The sequence below is a fragment of the Cervus canadensis genome, chromosome 7 (genome assembly GCF_019320065.1).
Source record: "Cervus canadensis isolate Bull #8, Minnesota chromosome 7, ASM1932006v1, whole genome shotgun sequence".
In the NCBI taxonomy this organism is placed as follows: Eukaryota; Metazoa; Chordata; class Mammalia; order Artiodactyla; family Cervidae; genus Cervus; species Cervus canadensis.
In genome coordinates, this window is record NC_057392.1 from 17471233 (window position 1) to 17491999 (window position 20767).

General features: G+C 46.8%; 1 protein-coding gene across 5 annotated transcripts in view; it reads left to right on the forward strand.

Annotated features, from left to right (window-relative positions):
* The first annotated feature begins 1027 nt into the window (after positions 1-1027).
* IGSF5 (immunoglobulin superfamily member 5) overlaps positions 1028-20767 on the forward strand; it is a 53702-nt gene continuing 33962 nt past the window's right edge. For 2 of the 5 annotated variants that reach the window (XM_043474083.1, XM_043474084.1), the window contains exons 1-4: positions 1028-1309; positions 5100-5179; positions 14065-14382; positions 20428-20727. In XM_043474083.1, coding sequence (XP_043330018.1) covers positions 5119-5179; positions 14065-14382; positions 20428-20727 — 679 coding nt within the window. In that variant the 5' untranslated portion in view covers positions 1028-1309; positions 5100-5118. The remainder of the gene's footprint in view (positions 1310-5099; positions 5180-14064; positions 14383-20427; positions 20728-20767) is intronic. The other 3 variants (XM_043474085.1, XM_043474086.1, XM_043474087.1) reach the window with 3 other exon arrangements.

Consider the following 20767-nt stretch of genomic DNA (forward strand, 5'->3'; position numbering starts at 1 on the left):
AGGAGAAAGGAAGCTGTTGAGAAAAGGTGTCTTAGGCAAAGAACACAGTTTTTTTAGGATAGTTGGGATTTAAGAAATTTGTGGTGACATTTGTCTACACAGGCACAAGTGGTCTTGCTGTTTTTCTTATCATCATTAACTCCCCTGGAGACAGGATTTGGAGTAGGTTTCATTTGTGTTTTCTCTTCTGGGCGTAGACCTACCCCGGAGAGAAATTATGTCAACCTAATTTCCCAGAAGGTGCTGTTTTCAATCAGAAAAGGGAAGCTCTGAGAAGGTTATTTCCCCCTTTTTCTTTTTTTGCATCTGTTGAATCTCAAGTCTTCAGCTTAAAAATAATCTTTATGCCAAAGTGGCATGTTTTGGGGTGGTGTGTTCTGAATCCCTTCTTCTGGAAGGCACAGTGTTTCCCCTATATTCATTCCTTTCAGGGTCTTACTCTCAGTATAAGATCCACACCTTTGGCCTGAGTTCCATGACTGGATTAGAATGTGATGGAGACCAGTCAGAAACTCAGAAAGAACCGTTAAGAGAGTAGACAATTTGGTATGATGTTGCTCCATGATTTGGGGGGATGACCTTTTTGGGAATTATCAATGCTCCGAAAAGCGAAGTTCCTTGATTCACTTCCAAGGGTCTGGGGTTTGGGACGTCTGTAGAAAACCTCTTAGCAGTTCTCCAATGAACCCTCCATGGGAAACAGGACTTGACTTTTAAAGCTGGCTCTACTCCAGAGGACTTCACCCTCAGGACTTTGTTTTTTTTTTACTTTCACAAGAGAAACCTGTTCTTGTGGACGTGGAGGAACCTGGCTGGGAGCAGGAACCGGCTTTGCCAGCCCCAGGCCTGTGCCGGAGCCCAGGGAGCAAAGTTGGCTGGCGGCCGGCCGTGTCCGCGTCCATATCTGTGTCCACGACCATGGGCTGGAAGGGGCTGCTGTCCTCCCACTGGGGCAGAAGGGCTCGGGCCTGGCTCTGCTGGATGTGAGAAAGCTCGTGGGCGGGAACCGGGGGTGGAGGCCAGGTGGAAGGGCAGCCGTGGCCCTGAGGTGGGGCGTTGTCCGTCTGACCGGCCCTCGGGCTGGCTGATGATTAACCGAGAGTCTGCTGCCCTGGGCCCGAGGCGGGAGGCCACCTCTGTGTGCACGCGCGGCCTGTGACGTGATCCACTTCCTGGTAACAGCTTCCCTACAGCTTCTCCAGTGGCCGACAGATTGGTTCCTGCGTTTGTGTGGGGAGAGCTCGGAGGCAGGGAAGAGGGGACCCAGAACCTTCGCTGAAGGCCCGAGGGGCAGATTCACCTGCCACAGGTGAGACACCCCGTGGGCCTGGTGCGTGGCCAGTGGACTCCCCGCAGGTTCCGGCTTCCCCCCGGGGAAATGGTGCTTAGCTCCTGGAGGCCCGCTCGCTGGTCTTGGGGGAAAGAGCAATCTGAGGCATATCTGTTTCCCAAGTTCCACAGAGTTAAAATGAAAACACTGGGCTGCCCTGTGAGTGTAGGAATTTGAGACAGTTTCTCAATTCTAGCTTCACTGGGAGCTGTTCTTGGGATGCGTTGAAAGCTGAGACTCGGCTGGAAAATTCCTGGCATGCTTGTTATTCATCGGACAGACTTTAAATGATGTTTATTCTTTCCCAAGGCTTCCCCAGTGGCTCAGCAGTAAAGAATTCTGCAATGCAGGAGATGCAGGAGACTCAGGTTTGATCCATGGGTTGGGAAGATCCCCTAGTGGAGGAAATGGCAATCCACTCCATATTCTTGCCTGGAGAATACCACAGATAGAGGAACCTGGCGGGCTACAGTCCATGGGGTTGCAAAGATTTGGACACGATTGAGCGACTGAGCTCACACACATATCTTTCCCCAATGAGAGGTTTGATGGAAGGGAAATTGCTCTAAATCTCTGGAAGTTCTAAGACTCCCCACATCTGGTTGGCAGAGTCAATGCCCCTCTGAATGTGGGGGCATCCTGAGCTGGGGTACTGGGTGGAGGAGGTGCCTTGGTGCTTTTGTATGTGCACATAGAGGTTTGCAGAGAGCCCCTTGTGTGAGAATTGAAATTCTCACTGTCTTCCTTGTTTTGGGGTTTAGAATTTATGCTGATGCCTGAAGACAGGGTGTCTGCAGCCCCTGAATTTTGTGATATCAGGCTGTTTCCAAGAACCTAGCCATAACGAGGTGTGTGTGTGTGTGTGTGTGTGTGTGTTATGGGTAATAAACCAGATGATCGAATTCAACAATTTCCTTCCTGAGATGACGAGCTTGCTGGGTGCAGACGGGTCTGCTCAGTGATTCTGCCTTGTCTGGGCAGTAATGAGTGGTTGGCATTTAAATCCTGTCCTGGTGCAATTTAATAAGATTTAAGGCTTTTAACATTGCAGTTCTTCAACTAAAATTATGTAACGCAAGTCTTCTTTAATAAAATGAATGAGAAGAGAGATCTCAAACTACTCCACCAAGATATGAACTTGCAAATTGCCTGGCAGAGATTTCCTTTAATTAAAGGGACTTGTCTGAGCTCAGTTACAACTTGAAATCAACCTGATCACAGTTCCTCTCTATACACACCATTCAGATAGGGTCTGCTCACAAATCCACATCTGGGTTCCTGTAGCACTTGGGGTGTTCCTAAACCCCAGCCTGGGGGCTCCTGCTGAGCTTTTAGGAATGGACTCATTCTGTCACACAGAGAATAAGTGAATTGTCATCTGGTTCTAGTTAGCAGCCTGAGTGACTCTGACCATCAGCGACTAGAAATACTTCATGGTGGACCTTAAGCTCTTGCTGCAGTTTCAGTGATGCTGGGTCCACACTTCACATTTATTGCTTTTGGTAAAATGTGTGACTTTTATAACTCAGCAGCTCAATTTCTCCTCCATCCTCTGCTCTGGCCTAGGTTCTAGGTGACTCGCCGAGCAACTGACTTGTCTCCTTGTGTTCATCGAACCTTGAAAAAATTAGTAGATGATTTATTTGGTGCTTGGTAATTTGGGATCTTGGATCAATCTGGGAAGCCCGTGATTTTAGTTTGTGTTCAGCTGCTGAACAACTTGGTGAAAGTGAAAGTGTTAGCTGTTCAGTCATGTCTGACTCTGTGACCACCAGGGACTGTAGCCTGCCAGGCGTCTCTGTCCACGGAATTCCCCAGGCAAGAACGCTGGAGTGGGTAGCCATGCCCTTCTCCAGGGAAGCTTGGAATCGAAGCATATTTGCAGGGATTTGCTGAGTCTGTTTTCGATGATGGAAGAGGCTGAGGTGGGACGGTCCTGCCGCACGGGTACCATGACCCCTTACATGACACAACTGCACGTGGGCGGATGTGGTTTCTTACACAGGCGGAAATTCACTTTCCAAAGTCATCAGAAAACAAAGAGGTGGAAATCCCACATTCCTTCTCGTGATCTCATGAGCAACCAGTGACGTGCTACCATGTCAAGAGGGGGTCACAGGCCCGGGGGTCCTTAATCCTTTCCACCCCACTGTTTGATTCAGCAGCTTGTATGCGGTGCCTTTCACAGCGGGAGGTGATGCAGTTTTTACCAGTGTCTATTTCAGTTCTCGTATTTCTGCTTGTGGGTTGTTGTAGGGCCTGCCTCCTACGTTCTGTAAGAGAAGATAGGATGGAACCCAGGGTGGGTGGGTCAGCTCATCACAGGACCCTGTGCAGGGTCTCTGATGGAACCCGTTGCCCCCCAGTTTGGGGGGATGGGTTGTATCCCCCAAGTGGAGGTTTGAAATCTGTGTGGATGTCAGAGTGAAAACTCCTGGCAGGTCAGGTCACTGTGCTAAGGATGGGTGAAATAAAGAGCCCCTTTCCTGGGGCTGAGGAGCCAGTGTTTCTAGAGACAACTCAGAACACATTCACTGGATGACTTCAGAGCTCCAAGCAGTGCTGTTGACAGTCTTGGACAGGCCTGGCCCAGGGAGAAGGAAAAAATAAAACTAAAAATGAGGGGATAGGGAGCGAGCAAGAGGGTTATCACAGAAAAAGGGATGGGCCAAGATATGCGCGTGACAAGATCGCCCTGTGCTGCAAGGGGCCAGCAAGGCCTCACTTGGTCTACACTGACCACTCCCCTTCCACTCACCTTCGCTCTCTGCCCAGGCCCCAGAGTCTCTCCGTGGTTCCACAAATCAACACAGAGGCCCAGTCCCACCCCAGGGCCTTTGCACCTGCTGTTCAGCCTGGGAGGCCCTTCTGCACTTACCCACCTGCCTGTCAACTCACTGCCTTCCCCACTCATGGGACACCATCTTGGGAGCCTTTCTCCAATCTCTCCTTTGAAACATCAGCCAGCACATCCCACACACCCCCTCACACACACTCCTCTCGACTGTTTGTCTTCATACCTCTTACCACCTTCTAATGAGCTTATGATCTAGGTCTTCATTTTGCTCTTTTTCTTCTTATAATGTAAACTTATGGGTAGGATTGTTTTTTTCTCAGTGATTAAAGCATCGTAATGGAAGGGAATAACAGTAAACCCACACTCAGACCTCTCAGACAGTGAATCTGTGATTCATAGTAGAGCATAGCAGGTGTTTCCATGATTTCTGCATGGGCTTGGGAGCTAGATCCTTAATACAGTGATTCTCAGATATTGAGTATGTACCAGAATTGGTCCCATGCTTAACATTGGGCGGAATTCTTCCTGCTCACCCCCTAGACCTAATCCAGTAGGTCCAGGGTAGGCCTGAGAATCTGCTTTTCTAAGAAGTTCCTTGGTGGCTCAGCAGTAAAGAATCTGCCTGCAATGCAGGAGACCCCTGCGAGGCAGGAGATGTGGGTTTGATCCCTGGGCCAGGAAAATTCCCTGGAGAAGGAAATGGCAACCCATCCCAGTATTCTTGCCTGGAGAATCCCATGGACAGAGGAGCGTGGAGGGTTACAGCCCATGGGATAGCAAAGTCTCGGACATGACTGAATAACTAAATCACCACCACCAGGTAATCAAGCCACTGACAAGTTCCCCAGGTGAGGCTGGTGCCGCTGCTGGTCAGGCTGAGAAGTGCTGATTCATCTCTCCAGGGACACATGGAGGGTCCCTATGGGTCTCTGCAAGGAGACAGACTGTGACCTGCCTATTTTGCTTTCTCAGGTGAGGAGGAACATGTGAGATGGAGGGAGCTGCCGAGAAAGGCGTCCTGGCCGTGCTGGTGGTCCTGGCTGGGCTGGCAGGTAGGGACCATGGGGCTTGGTGGGATGTTCTGGGGCATCCTCCTGGAGTGGGCAGAAGGCACCTGGAGGAGGCCACCGGGGAGTGTGGCTGCCTGAAGATTCTTTGTCGAGTTCTTTCCACTGGGTCCCCTCCCTCCCTCCATTTCCTCCTGACTGTGCCCGTGTGTGCTCAGTTGTGTCCACGTCTTTGTGACCCCACGGACTGTAGCCCGCCAGGCTCCTTTGTCCATGGAATTCTCCAGGCAAGAATACTGGAGGGGTTGCCATGCCCTCCGCCAGGGCATCTTCCTGACCCAGGGATTGAACCTGGTCCCGTCATTGCAGGCAGATTCTTTACCACTCATTGGGGTCCATTGCCTGCCATGTCAGCCTTACTGCAGAAGGGTCCTTCATGTGCATATGAGCTCCACGTCGGGGTCCTCGCCTTGGGAGTCTTGCTGTGGTCCCTTCCCAAAGTCACTGCTCTTGTTAAAGCATCCCATTCTCCTGCCTGAACTTTTTCCTCCTCTGATTCTATCTGGTCTTCAAGGAAGACCTGACTCAGGCATCACCTCCTCTCTGAAGCCTTCCTGCCCTTGCAGTTTTCAGGGCAATCATCCCAGTTCCCATTAATGGCAGAGTAAGGGGCCTGTTGTCTGTGAGACCTTCTGGTCCTCCCAACAGCTCCTTCTCAGCCTGGAACTTTCCCAGGGTGTCAGTCAGAATGGACTCCAGGTGTCCCAGAGCAGGGTCTCCTGGTCAGATTCTGCATTGCAGTAGATGGAGAGTGCAGACCCCCGGGTGCTTAAAGTAACCAGTCTGCACCCCAGCTTTCTTTTGACTATGCCTTGTGCTGATTCCATCACTTCTGGTGTGTTCTTCTTGTTTTCCTAGCTAGTTCTAAACTCCTCAGGGTATTCTTACTGCAGTGATCTTAAGGTGCTGTATTGAAGAATACAGAAAATTGTGCAAGTCGTAAAGGTACAGCTTGATGAAATTTTACAAACTGAGCACTTTTGTGTATCAACAAGGAGCCCAAGAACACTTCACAAATGCTTCCTTCAGCCTCTCCCCCACCCCTTCCTAGAGTGACTGTTATCCTGACTTTTGGCTGTGTAGATATTTTGCTTGCTTTGTACCATACACCCCTATGGGCTTCTATGGTGGCTCAGGCTGTAAAGAATCTGCCTGAAATACGGGAGACCCAGGTTCTATTCCTGGGTTGGGAAGACCCCTGGAGGAGGGAATGGCTACCCAATCCAGTATTCTTGCCTGGGGAATCCCATGGAGAGAGGCACCTGTGGGGCTACAGTCCATGGGGTTGCAAAGAATCAGACATGACTGAGTGACTAATGCTTTGACTTTGATATATACCTATAAGCTCTGTTTCAGAGGGCTAGATAATGTTGTTGTTGTGTTTTAAACTCTATCCATGACAGCAGTGAAAACACAGCTAAAACAGAAATAAAACAGTATAGGGACGGTCAGAGGGTGTGAGGTGCAGTCAGGACTGTTTCATGAATTTTGGTTTCGGGTGTGTGTACGCGTTAAGACAAGGGCAGCTGGCTCTGCGGTGTTAACATGTATTTGGGGACAGAGATGTTTGGAAGCCTCTGTCTTGTGCAGGGTGTTAAGCATTTTTTTAGGTGCTTGACGTGCATTTTCCTGTAGGCTGGAAAGAAGACATTTTCTCTGCTTGTGCAGAACTTAGGGACTCATGGGGTGCAGAGCTTAAGGACTCATGGGGTTAGCAAACCAGGCTCCACCATATTCCCAGGATATGGCTCTCACGTGACTTTCTCAGTCACAGTGGCAAAAACCTCTTGCAATGGCTTAGCAGGAAACTGTTAAACTCCATATCTACAATTCTTCTGAGCCATTTACCCTGAAGTTCTCTTTTGAAGGCAGGATTGGCTTGGGTTGAGGCTTGGGTATGGCTATTCCAAGAAGGGAGAAGTTGTTGTTCAGTTGCTAAGTTGTGTCTGTTTTCGATCCCATGAACTACAGCATGCCAAGCTCCTCTGTCCTCCACTGTTTCCCACAGTTTAATTTATTCATGTCCATTGAATCAGTGATGCTATCTAGCCATCTCATCCTCTGTAGCCCCTTCTCCTCTTGCCTTCAATCTTTCCCAGCATCAGGGTCTTTCCCAATGAGTTGGCTCTTCGCATCAGGGGGCCAAAGTGTTGGAGCTTCAGCTTCAGCATCAGTCCTTCCAGTGAGGATTATGGGTTAATTCTAGAGCCCCATGGTGGGTGGGGATCCATTGCAAAATTCTGACCCCCTAGGAGGCTTGGAAAGTTTTGGCTAGAGACTCCTTCTTTTGTAGATGTAGCTTTGAGTAACAAGGGCAGCCTCCACGAGTACCCAGAGGGCTCCTGCCAGCCCTCTCCCTTCCACCTTACCCCTAGCGTGATGGATTATACAGAACTCGATCATCCTGTTTCTTTACTTGGTGAATATTCACTTGGGGCTCTTACGTGCCCTTTAGTTGCAGGCACAGGATGAGCAAAACCGGGCAGAGTCCCTGCTAACCAAGAGCTTAGACATCAATTGATAGAAAAATCAATACGAAATCACCACCGTGACAAGTGCTTCACTGATTCAAAATCCTGTTCTGGATAATTTGCCTTGTGTAAAGTGGTCTGGGAAGGCTTCCTGAGGGGGAGACTACTTGGCTGGGAGCAGAGGTGTAAATGAGACTGGATCTCCAGGCAGTCTCTGCCTGTGCAAAGGGAGCCGGAAACAGCTGGTAAGTTTGATAGATGAAAGATGGTCTGGTGGTCAGAGGGTGGAGTTTGGGGAACGATGAAGTGGATGTGAAACTGAGTAGGGTTTTAAGATATGATAATGTTAAGGATGATCTGGTCTATATTCTAAAGGGTGGAAATATTTTAAACAGAGTCTGGGGTGGGGGCTGGGGAAGGGTCCCTGATCACATTGGCGTGTTGAGATCTGTCCGGCTGCCACGAGGAGAGCGGTCTCGGGTGACGGTGGTCACAGTGATGCTGACAGCTCCTGCTGTGTCGGCGGGACGCGGCGGGCAGCTCAGATCACCTCCGGACCCCTTCCTCACGCCTCAGTTTCCTTCTGATGGCGCAGCCCTCCTTATGGCTTTCTTTTTTTTGAAAGTCTTTTTGATTTGGACTGTTTTTAAAGTCTTTATTGAATTTGTTACAACATTGCCTCTGTTTTATGTTTTGGGATGTTGGCTGGGAGGCATGTGGGCCCCTAGGGGCTTCCCTGGAGGCTCAGGTGGTAAAGAATCTACTACAATGCGGTAGATGGGGGTTCGGTCCCCGTGCTGGGAAGATCCCCTGGAGAAGGGAATGGCAACCTGCTCTAGTATTCTTGCCTGGAGAATCCTATGGACAGAGGATCCTGGTGGGCTACAGTCCATGGGGTTGCAAAGAGTCAGACACGACTGAACAACTAACACTTTCTTTCATGTGGGATCTTAGCTCTCCAACCAGGGATCAAACCCACACTCCCTGCATTGGAGGGCAAAGTCTCAACCACTGGAACAATAGGCAAGTCCCCCACCTTGATATGCTTTGACGTCCATTTTCACCTTTGGATCTGCCTCACCAGGGCCCTTCCCTTCTACCCTCTCCACTTTATTTACCTTGCTCCATTCTGGTTTTTTTTCTCTTTATTAATTTATCATTATTATTTTTTTTTATTTGGCTATGTCTTGGTTGTGTCATGTGGGGTCAAGTTGACCAGGGATCGAACCTGAGCCCCTTGCATTGGGTGGACCCTTGCATTGGGTGGACCTAGTCTTAACCGCTGGACTGCCAGGGAAATCCCTTTCTTCTGCTTTTAATTGTCTGCTTTTCTATTCATTTCCAATGTTAAGTAACCGTTGACGGGAGCAGGTTAGGGGTCTACAGGTACAGGAGGGAAGCTGGAGAAGAGGTCAGTGGAAGACTAGAGGGTTTGGTTTGGGCAGACTCTCTGTGCCCCCCAATGCTTGGGAGACACCAGCTGCTACCCTAGGGGGCTGAGAAGAAATCATTGTAGAAGAACAGTACTCATGTCCAGGATCTATCCGTGGAGGACTAGAAGGGGCCAGGCAGCTGGCCCACGTGTTCCTGTGTGAGTGATTTTAGTTTTGCAGATGTTAGTGGGGTGGCAGTTCAAGCGTGGGTTGGAAGAGAGTTTCCAGACACAGGGCATTTCAGAAGGGAGTGAGTTTATTAAGAACCAAGAGCAGAGATAGTGTGGGCACCGCGAGTACAGTGAGCCGACCTCCTGACAGACGAGGGCGAGTCAACAGTTTTTCTGGGTTAGCAGTCAGTTTTTACAGCCTCAAGACAAAGAAAATTCCTGCTGGAATGTTGGTGTTAGGTGAGTAGTAGGGCACTACAGCTGAGCACTGGGTGGGTATTTTTGCCTAACGTGGGGTCAGGGAGCTGGCTGGTGATGATCAAGGGGGTTTGGGGCAATGGTCACAAAGGGGTTCAATCAGTTTTGGAGGTGACCTTGGTTCTGGCTCCACTTCTGTGGCCTTGGGGCAGGACTCCACAGTTAGGACACAATGAGTGGAAGGGGAACTTCTCAATCCTGAGGGGCAGCCAGTCATTTACATGGAGATGCTTGGTGGAGCGGGATTTGCAGAGCAGGAGGGGGGGGCAGGGCTGGAGCCCTGGATTTGGAGTTGAAGGCTGTAGATGTGACAAGCATCTAACAAGTGGGTCAACTCCTGCAGGGGAGGACTCGGTGTTGGGTGACCCCCAGAGCTGGTCACTGCAGCCCCCGAGGTAGGTAGGGACACTGATGATTCGTCCCATGGCTCTGCCCGTGGTTTGGTCCTTTGCTCTACAAACTGAAAGAGCAAAGGGGAAGGTGAGGTTTTGCATCGAGATGGGGAGTGTTTGTTGACAATTTTCTCATGTTTGTCATGTGTGGGGCAGGTTACACACACCACAGCTGATAGGATGCAGGTGAGGGAGCAGTGAGAATTCAGGGCCTCACGTCACCAAAAATAGAGCTTCTGAGTCACAGGGCAGAGCTGGAGGGGAGTCAGTTTGTGGTGGTAGCAAAGATCACTGGCAATGATGTCAGAGGAGTCTAGTGATTAGGATTCGGTGCTATCTGTTTAGCTTAAAGGCCAAGTTCAAATGGGAAGCCTCCGTTTGGCCCAGGTCCCTTCCTCGCCCTTGCTTCCCTGCACAGTAAGGTCTGGACCCTCACGCGTTCTTATTTCCACCTGCAGTCCGCAGGGAATTTAAAGACTGTTTTGGAGTGAGCAGGGTCTTGGAGTGAATAACCTTCCTGGTGCTGGGCAGTGATGGAACCAGGGTTTCAGAAGCTTTGCTTAATCCTGTTGGAGTGGCCTGGACTGAGATACTGGCTCGGCAAGCCTGGGTCTCACCCCCTGCCCTCCCACACCCAGCCCCTCAGGCTGTGTCCGATCTGCTCGCGTGGACCGGAGTCTGAACGGGGAAGGAAGCTGTTACCATAGTGTGGAGTATGACCATGTGTCTAGTCTTTCTTTCCTTGCAGCGTAGATTTGGCCTTTTCTTTTCTTTTGTGCTTCTTCCTAAGATGAGATTCAGGACTCGTGGAAAGACCCAAGTTGGCACAGCAGCTGTGGCTTCCCTGGGAAATAATTTCTGACTTTTCTTCCTCAGACTTTTTCCTTTCTTTTTTTTTTTTAAATCCCATATCAGAGGGATCCTCGGATCAGAGAAATGTGCCGAAGGGTAAGGGAGAAGACCCACTCTGAGTTATTTAGGATCTTACTTTATCATGCCCAGAGGCAAAACAAAGAATAGTGATCATGTTTATCCCCATCTGGGATTAGTCTAGTTAATTTTGACCTTCTCTTATTTCTGCCTCTTTGAAGCCTGGGGGCCCCCTCCTTGACTCTACCTCACAGGCATCTGGGTCCCTGTCTCCCATCTTCTCCAATGGACCTGGCCCTGCGGTGGGCACATCCCCTGCAGGGCATTCTGGGTACTTCAGTGAGTGGTGGGCAGGGAGGTTCCTCCCCAGAAATCTTTCATACAGTAATTAGGTTCCTGTAGAACCTTCCTTGCAACTTGACCTTGTAAGATTGGAAAGGGGGGTGCCTACAGTTCCCGAAGGTGATAGGGACACGTAGTCTTTACTGATGGTGGCAGGCACGGCTGGGAAGAAACCAAGGGTGTGGGCTGCCAGGGGGGTCTGTTTGCCATAAACTCTGAGTGAGATCAGAGAGGAAAGAGTGGGAAGAGGGAAACTTCAGAGTGGGAAGAACTGAGTTTATGTCCCAGCAACATCTCTGTGCTCACAAGTCCCGAGATGTTGCTGGTCTTGATTTCTTCACTGTTAAAACATAAGAGGGGTGCTTCCTTGGTGGTCCAGTGGTTGAGAGTCTGCCTCCTAATGAGGGGGACATGGGTTCAATCCCTGGTGCAGGAAGATCCCATGTGCCTCGGAGCAACTAAGCCTGAGAGCTGTATCTACTGAGTCCACGTGCTACAACTACCAAGCCTGTGTGCCCAGAGTCTGTGCTCTGTAGCAAGAGAAGCCACCGCAATGAGAAGCAAATGCACTGCAGTGAAGAGCAGTCCCTGCTTGCAGCGGTGAAGACCCAGTGCATCCAAAAAGACAAAGAAAAAAAATCAAACGCAAGAGGTAAGAGATGAGAAATCTCAAAGACTCTTGGTTGCTATGCAAGTTCTACTTTGAATTATTGCTACATACATGGGAAAGTCTAGGAAAACTCTGGCCACCACTTTGCTTTTCCTGGTGCTAAGAAAATCAATCTAAATGACCAAAAGATTCTTGAGGTCTTCAGGAGCGGAGCACACTCCGTGTTGAGTGATTCTGCCTGAATTCCTGTGAGCTAGACTGGTCTCGGTCCCCTCCCTGGGGAAGGCCAGTTAGGAGTTGTCATTTCAGTTAAAACCAGTGTCAGAATGCATCTGGTGAGGGAAACGTACAATGCTGTGAAAAGTGTGATGGAAATAATTTTACTTTCCTCTATGATTTTCTTGGTTTTCTTGCAAGTCACATAATAGTGACTGCTTCCTGAATGCTTCAGTGTCATCTTAAGGGCTTTACATGAATTGTGTCATTTGGTTCTTAAGACCAATTGCTGTGGTGCTGTAAATCAGTCTTGGGTCTGCTTGCCCAGCACATAGCCAAGCCAGGCTGCTGACACCAGGTTGTGGTGAGGGGAAATACAGCATTTATTGCAGGTGCTGAACAAGGCAAACAGGCAGCTAATGCTCAAAAGACCCAAACTCCCTGATGGCTCAAAGGCAGTGTGAAGCGGGGAGGTCGCAGAGTACATGACCAGCTCATGGACATTCTTCTGATTGGTAAGAAACAGGGTGGTATTTCAGGAATCAATATTATCAACCTTTTGGTTCCAAGTGGTCTGCGGTCTCTGTGCTTGTGGGCAGCAAGCAGCTAATTTCTTTCACCTGGTGCGGGTTTTGGAATCCTCAGAACAACTCAAGAATTTGGCTCAGAACATTATCTAGAAGACTCTTGAGAGTCCCTTGGACTGCAAGGAGATCCAACCAGTCAATCCTAAAGGAAATCAACCCTGAATATTCATTGGAAGGACGGTTGTTGAAGCTGAAGTTACAATACTCTGGCCACCTGATGTGAAGAGCCTACTCATTGGAAAAGACCCTGATGCTGGGAAAGATTAAGGACAAGAGGAGAAGGGGGCAACAGAGGATGAGATGGTTGGATGGCATCACCAATTCAATGGACATGAATTTGAGCACACTCTAGAAGACAGTGAAAGACAGGGAAGCCTGGCGTGTTGCAGTTCATGGGGTGGCAAAGAGTCAGGCATGACTTGGTGACCGAATAACAACAACAAATTATCTATAGCCTTGGAGGAGGTGCTAAGGGTCCTTGACTTTGTTTTATGGCTAAACTATTAATATTTTGTCTTGTTTGACTGTTTTCCTTTGTGTGTGTGTTTTTTCACTTCTTTGGTTAAATCTGTTCTTTGGGACTTGGGCAAGGCCTAGGAGGCTAAAGCTTTACTACAAACAAGAGGAGGGGGTGGGGGAGGGGAGGACCTGTACCTGGGGAGACCCTGCAGCGTCCTTCTGGGTTTAAGTCCCAGTGACCTGCCCTGGTTTACAGTGAGAGGAGTGGTCAAGGAGAAGTGTGAGAACTTGCCCAGGGGGCTGGGACTTGCTCCAGAGTCCATAGTCTTATGCTCTGGAACCACATGCTCACCTGCGGGAGCTTTAAACCTGACACTAGCTGCTGTGAAACTCTATGAGGCTGTGAATGCCTTCCTCGAGTGTTCTCATTGAGGGATCCCACTCTCCAACATCCTTCTGTGTATTTTCCCTCTCTGTGTCCCCGCCATGGGTCTCTTCTCATCTTTGGAAGAGACCTGCCTCAGTGACAGGTGTGTCCTAAGGATGCTGGGGGAGTGTGGTGGACCACGATCATGGCAAGCTGGGGTCTCCACTCGCTGTGCAAACAGACACTTCCTTGCACTTCCCTCTTTGAGCCTTGAAAACTCCTCAGAGGTGGAAATCATATGTCTTCCCCATTTCAATGGGAGGAAAATTCCCACTTCGTAGTGAGGCTGAAGACCTTACCTGAAGTAACAGAACTGGGTTAGTGGTGTCTCTCTGGACAGGCTGGGGTCAGATACTTCAGGGAATGTTCCCTTTAGAGGAGGGACATTGCTCCCCCCCATCCCCAATATTGCTGGGATTTCCATGGACTGTGGAGTTGGGGGCAAGGGGGTATGGAAAGGAGGGCATGGGCATGGCTTCCTGTCCACTGGCAGCTCCTGATCTACTGGGAGCCCTGGTGTTGGGACCAGCAGGACACGGAGTCTGAGCCATTGGATGGTCCCGACCAGTACACAGTGTACAGCTGACCTCTGTAGAGTCATCCCCTCCCCACCTGCAAAACTGGTTGTCTTTCAGCCTGTGGATCTGGCAGCGAAATCATAGAGGGTCCCAAGAACGTCACGGCCCTGAAGGGCTCGGAGGCTCGCTTCAACTGCACCATCTCCCAGGGCTGGAAGCTCATCATGTGGGCTCTGAGGGGCACGGTGGTGCTGAGCATGACGCCTAATGGGTCCATCATCACCAATGACCGCTTCACCTCAGCAAGCTACCAAGAGGGCGCGAACTTCATCTCTGAGATGATAATTCATGACGTGCAACTCAGCGATGCCGGGCAAGTCAAATGCAGCCTCCAGAACAGCGACCGGGACGGAGCCGCCTTCCTTTCCGTTCAAGGTGTGTATGCAGGCAACTCTTATGAGGAGCACTTAGAGTCCCCTGGGTAAAACATCAGGTTGCAAAGAACCTTCTGAAGTTCATGTCATGTGGGGACATCTAGGCTCAGTCTTCTGTTGGTACTATGCTTGGAATTATTCTGAACTGATGGATATTTTGCTGTTTATTTGCCACCTCCCTCTCTCTCTCCCTTCTTCCCTGCCTTCCTTCTTCCACATGTGGACTTGCCTTCGGTTGACATTATGCTTAGAATTTTTCTGAACTGACTAGTGTTTGTTGTTTTGCTGTGTGTTTATTTCTCTCCTCCCTTCCTCAATCTTTCTACTTTCTTTCTTCCTGCTTCTCTTCCTCTCCCCTTCCATCTTTCCATTCCTTTATTTTCCATTTTCTCTTATTAAGGCTATGAAAGACAGTTTTTAAAAATCAGTTTCCCATCTGACCAATTTTAGTACGAACAGCTTTTCTGGACGTATATCCTGGTCGTTCGTCTTTGACTTAGAGAGAGAGTTGGCAATCATTGCCCTTTTCCTAATTTTTCATATCCTGCTTTGTTTCTTTGCCGGACATCATCTATCAGCTTTGAATCATGCTTTAACTTTTTCCTCTTTCTGGCTGAATTTTCCTAATCTCTTTCCTGCCCTTAGTGATTCTTACAATCAAAGGCGTGTGTTCATTCAACCTTACCATGTCTTTTAGAGAAAATAAAACAGTAACAAAATTTATAATAATGGACAACTTATTTTTCCTTTTATCATTCATTTTCATTACAGGGAAGTTGTGGCATCAAAGGTAATTTTGAGGTGCTGAAGATTATGCTACATAGTGAACAAAATAAAAGGATACTTTACAAGGATTCAGAATATCTTTATCAAAGTTTACTCATTTTGCATTCCTTGAAAATGTAATTATGTAATATTTATAGATATATTGGAGCTTTTCGAGTTCCTGATTTCTATGGCAGCATCTCTTTTAACAGAGTACATTGTGGCTTTGAAACATTTTCTTGTGTGTATTTATTTGTTAGTTTAGGAGAAATTTCCAATGATCTGGTCTATATTTGCACTGCTAACAAATCAAATTTGATAATGTTTGGTGGAGATATAGGTCTGCCTATTTCAACTTGCTTATTTTTAAATTTAGCCAAATTGTTTTATCTTTATTTTTATGTGTCTTTGATTTTGTGTGGTTTAATTAAGGGTACAATGATATTCTCTAAAGAAGTGATTGTGTGAGGCTATCTGGATTATTGGCTTAGTTTGCACGATGAAATTGTTATTCTAATAATTTGTGGTATGAAAGAAAGAGTATAGGACAAGGAATCAAAGATACGAGTTCTGGTTTTGCTTCCATCCCACCTTGGCGACCCCTGAAATGGCTCGATTTCTTTATCTTTAAAGTGGGGATAAAGCTCCCCCGCTCACATCACAGGTTTACTATGAGGATCAGATGAAAAACTGACTGAGGGTGGTTTGAAGACTCTCATGCTCTGTCTGTTTCAATTTACTGCATATGAAGCTGGGGGCCAGAGAGGCCTGGGGGTTAACAGCAGAGGTGTGGGAGCCTGGCTACCAGGTCAAATTCCAGCTTTATCGCTAACTGTGTGACCTTGAACATATTACTTAGTGACCTTGTGCCGTAGTTTCCTCATCACAGGGCAGCTGTGAGATCAGAAGAGTAGGTCTATATAAAAGCCTTTAGGACAGCACCTGATTCATAACAATCTCCATGTAGTCGTTTGCTATTATGTATTGTGTTCCCAATAGGAGCACGCCGTTGCATTAGGCATTTAAGGAAGACTCAAAGGCAAGTGCAATAAGCCACAATCCTGTCCTCAAGAAGAGTGGATAGGGTCCTCCCTGGTGGTCCAGTGGTTAAGAATCCACCTTGTGAAGGAGAGGACTGGGGTTCAATCCCTGGTTAAGGAACTAAAATCCCATATGCCATGGAGCAACTAAGCCTGCCTGCAACAACTACAGAATCTGTGTGCCGCGTGAAAGATCCTGAGGCTGCAACAAAGATCCAGCAACAAAGATCCTGTGTGCAGCAACTAAGACCCAACACGGCCAAACAAATATTTTTAAAAAAGAGTTGATGCTGAAGCTGAAGCCCCAATATTTTGGCCACCTGATACGAAGAGCCGACTCATTAGAAAAGACCCTGATGGTGGGAAAGATTGAAGGCAGGAGGAGAAGGGGGTTGGCAGAGGATGAGACGGTTGGATGGCATCACTGACTCAATGGACATGAGTTTGAGCAAGCTCCAGGAGATGGTGAAGGACAGGGAAGCCTGGCGTTCTGCAGTCCATGGGGTCACAAAGAGTCAGACACGACAGAGTGACTGAACAATAACAATAACAACGACAAAGTGGATAATGCAAGGGCATAAACAGCAGTGGTGCAATGTAGATGCTGGCCAGTGCAATGAGAGGGAGGCAAGGTCAGCTTCTAATTGTGAAGGGAGATGAGGGACTCATGAAGTATTCTAGGTTGGCTCCAGGGAGCAGGTGCCATATGAGATGTGCTTTGAAGGTCTGTAGAAAGCAAGCAAAATGGAGAAATACCTCTGGATCAAGGAAACAGGGTCAAAGGCATGACTTAACTGTTGCTATGCTTATGGCATATCAGATTCTTAAGTCCATGTGGTTTTATAGCATCTTGCCTGAAGCTATGCATCTATAAAGTTGCCTGAATACTGCAAACAAGCATTTTTTAAAAATGTTGATAGTTACTGTAGCCTTTGGTTTTTAACACAGATGGAAGAACAAGCATCTAGAGAAGTTACAGTCTTCCCTAAGGTCGCGTGGAAGGAACCCACGGATTGAAACAGAACTCCATCCATTTACCCTGGTTGTATTGGTCTGAATGGCACTTCATTCAGGTCACTTCAGAAGACTGTTTTTTTTCCCTTCCCGTGTATCCACAAGAAAAATAAAGAGAGCTCACATAACTGCATGTTGAGTCATCCAAAATCTATGTGGATGTTCTACCTATCACCTTGTGAGAAGTGTTTTTCACACTACTGGATGACCTTTGTGAAAGCCAGTGAGTGGGAAGAAGAGGATCACATCTACGTACCGAAAAAGAAAATGCTTCAGATTGAGTTTGTCTATTTACTGCCCAATCCACCAATTAATCACACACTGAAATCTAGACCTCAGGTGTTTTGAGGGCCACTAAGACTGGAGTACAAGATCACTAAAGCAGTAGTATTTCTCCCCAGTTCCTGTCTTCTTAAACATCTCCATCATGAAACAATGAATGAAATGAAAAGAATAAGCACAAACCCCTGCAGCCTGCAGAGGGACAAATCCATTCCTCTCTCATTATATTTACTGTAATCCTTGAGACAGCTAACGTGCTTCACTTAGTCTAAGACACTATTCAAGAGAGAAATAATGGGAAATCTAACATTTCAGAGTAAGAAGGGCTTTCAGAGCTGATTCCGTTCAGTCTAGTCTGGAAACTCCCCAGGGTCTTCCCAGGATCTTTCAGAGTGGTTTATGAGAATACATGTTTCCATAGTCATATTAAGATGTTATTGCCTTTCTCACGCATCGTCATGAGTGTACAGGGAGCTTCCCACTGTACACTGGGAAGGTCTGCATAATTTAGTGTACTGGTATTTTCCAAGTGACTGATGTATGATACAAAATCATGCAAGGATAAAAGATCCATTCAAAGTGCCAGCTAGAGCAATGAATTCTAATGTAACAGAATGAAAGTTTATTTGTGTGGTTCCAGTTTACAGTGTGTGTGAAAGTCACTCAGTTGTGTACGACTTTTTGCAACCCCATGGACTGTAGCCAGCCAGGTTCCTCTGTCCATGGAATTCTCCAGGTCAGAATACTAGAGTGGGTAGCCATTCCCTTCTCCAGGGGATCTTCCCAACCCAGGGATTGAACCCAGCTCTCCTGCATTGCAGGCAGATTCTTTAATGTCTGAGCCACCAGGGAAGCCCTCCACAATGTAACCAAACTTTAAGAAAACACTACTTGTCAAGTGTTGGTGTAGTTTTAAAGAATAACCATGATGATCTGAAAAGCCTCCTTACCACTCTAAACATATATCTGTGTGAAGTTAGATTTTCATATTTTCTTTATGTACTCCAAAGAAAACAATATATGGCAACAGATTGAAGGCAGCCACATGATGTTAAAGAGATTTGCATAAATAGAAAACAAAGTCATTTTTCTCACTAATTTATTTTGGGTTAAAAATATATTTTTCATAAAAATATGTTAATCTGTATTAACCAGCAAAAGTGTTAGTTGCTCAGTTGTGTCCAACTCTTTGTGATCCCTTGGACTGTAGTCCACTAGGCTCCTCTGTCCATGGAATTCTCCAGGCAAGAATACTAGAGTGGTTAGCCGTTCCCTTCTCCAGGGGATCTTCCTGACCCAGTGATCAAGCCCAGGGCCTTCTGCATTGCAGGTAGATTCTTTATCTTCTGAGCCATCTGGAAAGTAATGGGTTACTAATGTTATTTTAAAATATGTGTTTGAAAATAAGCAAATATTTAATTCTAATTTCAAATATGGGAAATATAGATAGACCCCACCTAGACCAAAGGTTTTTGGCATCCTCAGTGGTTTTTAAAAGTATGAAAGGTATTAAAACCAAAATGTTTGGGAACCACTGATCTAAGTTAAAGCTCACCAGGTAGTAAAAAGAGAGCCTGAGAATTTCAGTGATCTGCCCAAGGTGATGACAATTTTGTGGGAAAGCCAGGATCCAGAACAGATTCTTTGATTCTTAGTCCAGTGTTTTTTCCATGATAAAATGTGAGAGGGAGTTTTAGGAAATTTTGATTTGAATGTTTCAATGTCTATGTAATTCACTATGGCTGTGTCTTTTCTGGGGCCATTCGTCGGGTTATTTTAGTAATAGTAGCACATACAAGTGCTATTTTCAGATGGTTTATTTACAGTGCGAGCCCTGGCATATGCAAGGGAGTCTTTACTAAAAACTTTAAAATAATTGATCTAATATATTCTGATACAGGATTTAAGGTAGTTATTTCTATAATTAGATTAGATTTGTATCTAATTTGTACCTAGAAAAATATTTTAAGGCAATATCATAGGAAATAATATTTTAAAATCTGTTTTCCCAAAATAAAGAAAAATGAATCTAATTGATCAAAGAAAGGCTAGGAGAGACTTGCTTCCATCATGAAACTCTGAGATGTGTTCTCTCTACAATGAAAAGAATGTAAAGGTTCTTTTCCTTTTTGCATTGGTTCTTAGGGCAGCCCAGGACAAGTTTGCAACTCCGGTGCAGTGATCCTGTAGCCCTCAGTGGTGGGTGCATTCATCCCATCTTTCCCATGTAATTTATATTTCCCTGGATCCTGATTTTTTTTTTTTAAAGAAAATGCTTATTGTTTATTACCTGTGAAATTTGATAAGGATATTTTCAAAAGGTAATAACAGTCAATCAGAGAAGATTGCTTTAAGACAATTAAAAAAACCCTTAAGTGAAAAAATGAAAAAAACATGGAAAGATGAGAACTACAGATTTGTTATAATTAACAACAAAATAAATGATCAGTGAAGATGAAAGACAAACCCCTAAAATTTTCCAAGAATTTGGTGAAAGAATACAATTAAACAGAGATATAAATAGATAACCACTTGAAGAATGAATCACAGGGTTTCTATATGCATTTAACAGAGATTCTAGATAAATGGAATAGAACAGAAAGAGGAAATGCAATCAAAACTAATAGAAGAAAATTATGTGTTGAAAGAGACACAAGTGTTTGAATTAAGTATGCTTCCCAAGTCCCTGGATCCTGATTTTTCATTTATTCATTTTCTCTGGAATCTATATTTTCTGGTGAGCCACCTCCCCTTCTTCTGTGAACGTGACAGGTGTAAACTAAATACACAGATCAAACCTGACTTATGGTTTCCGGATACTGACACAGTCAGTTTGGGCTGGGGAAGACAGTGCTCATGCAACGTGATCTGAAGGACAATTTTTGGGAAAATCTGGCCCTGAGAGGCATGATCATTCCCTCGAACATTTCTCTTTTCTCCTTTAGTCATGGGGCGGTTGCTCATTCCTGGAGGCAGCCTTGTAGTCATTGAGGATAATCCTTGTAACATAACTTGCCGTGCACTGAACTGGACCCCGCTCCCAGATCTTTCCTGGGAGATAGGGGTTCCCGTGAGCCATTCGAGCTATTATTCCATCCTGGAGCCTGAGGACCTTCAAAGTGTAGAGAGCGTCCTTGCTCTGACGCCGCAGGGGAACGGCACTGTGACTTGTGTGGCTGAGATGAAGGGGCTGGACGTCCGTGAGTCTGTAACTGTCCGTCTCACTGTGGTTCAGCCTCCCTTGGGTAAGTGAAGACTTTTTGCTTCATACAAAGTGAATTATTA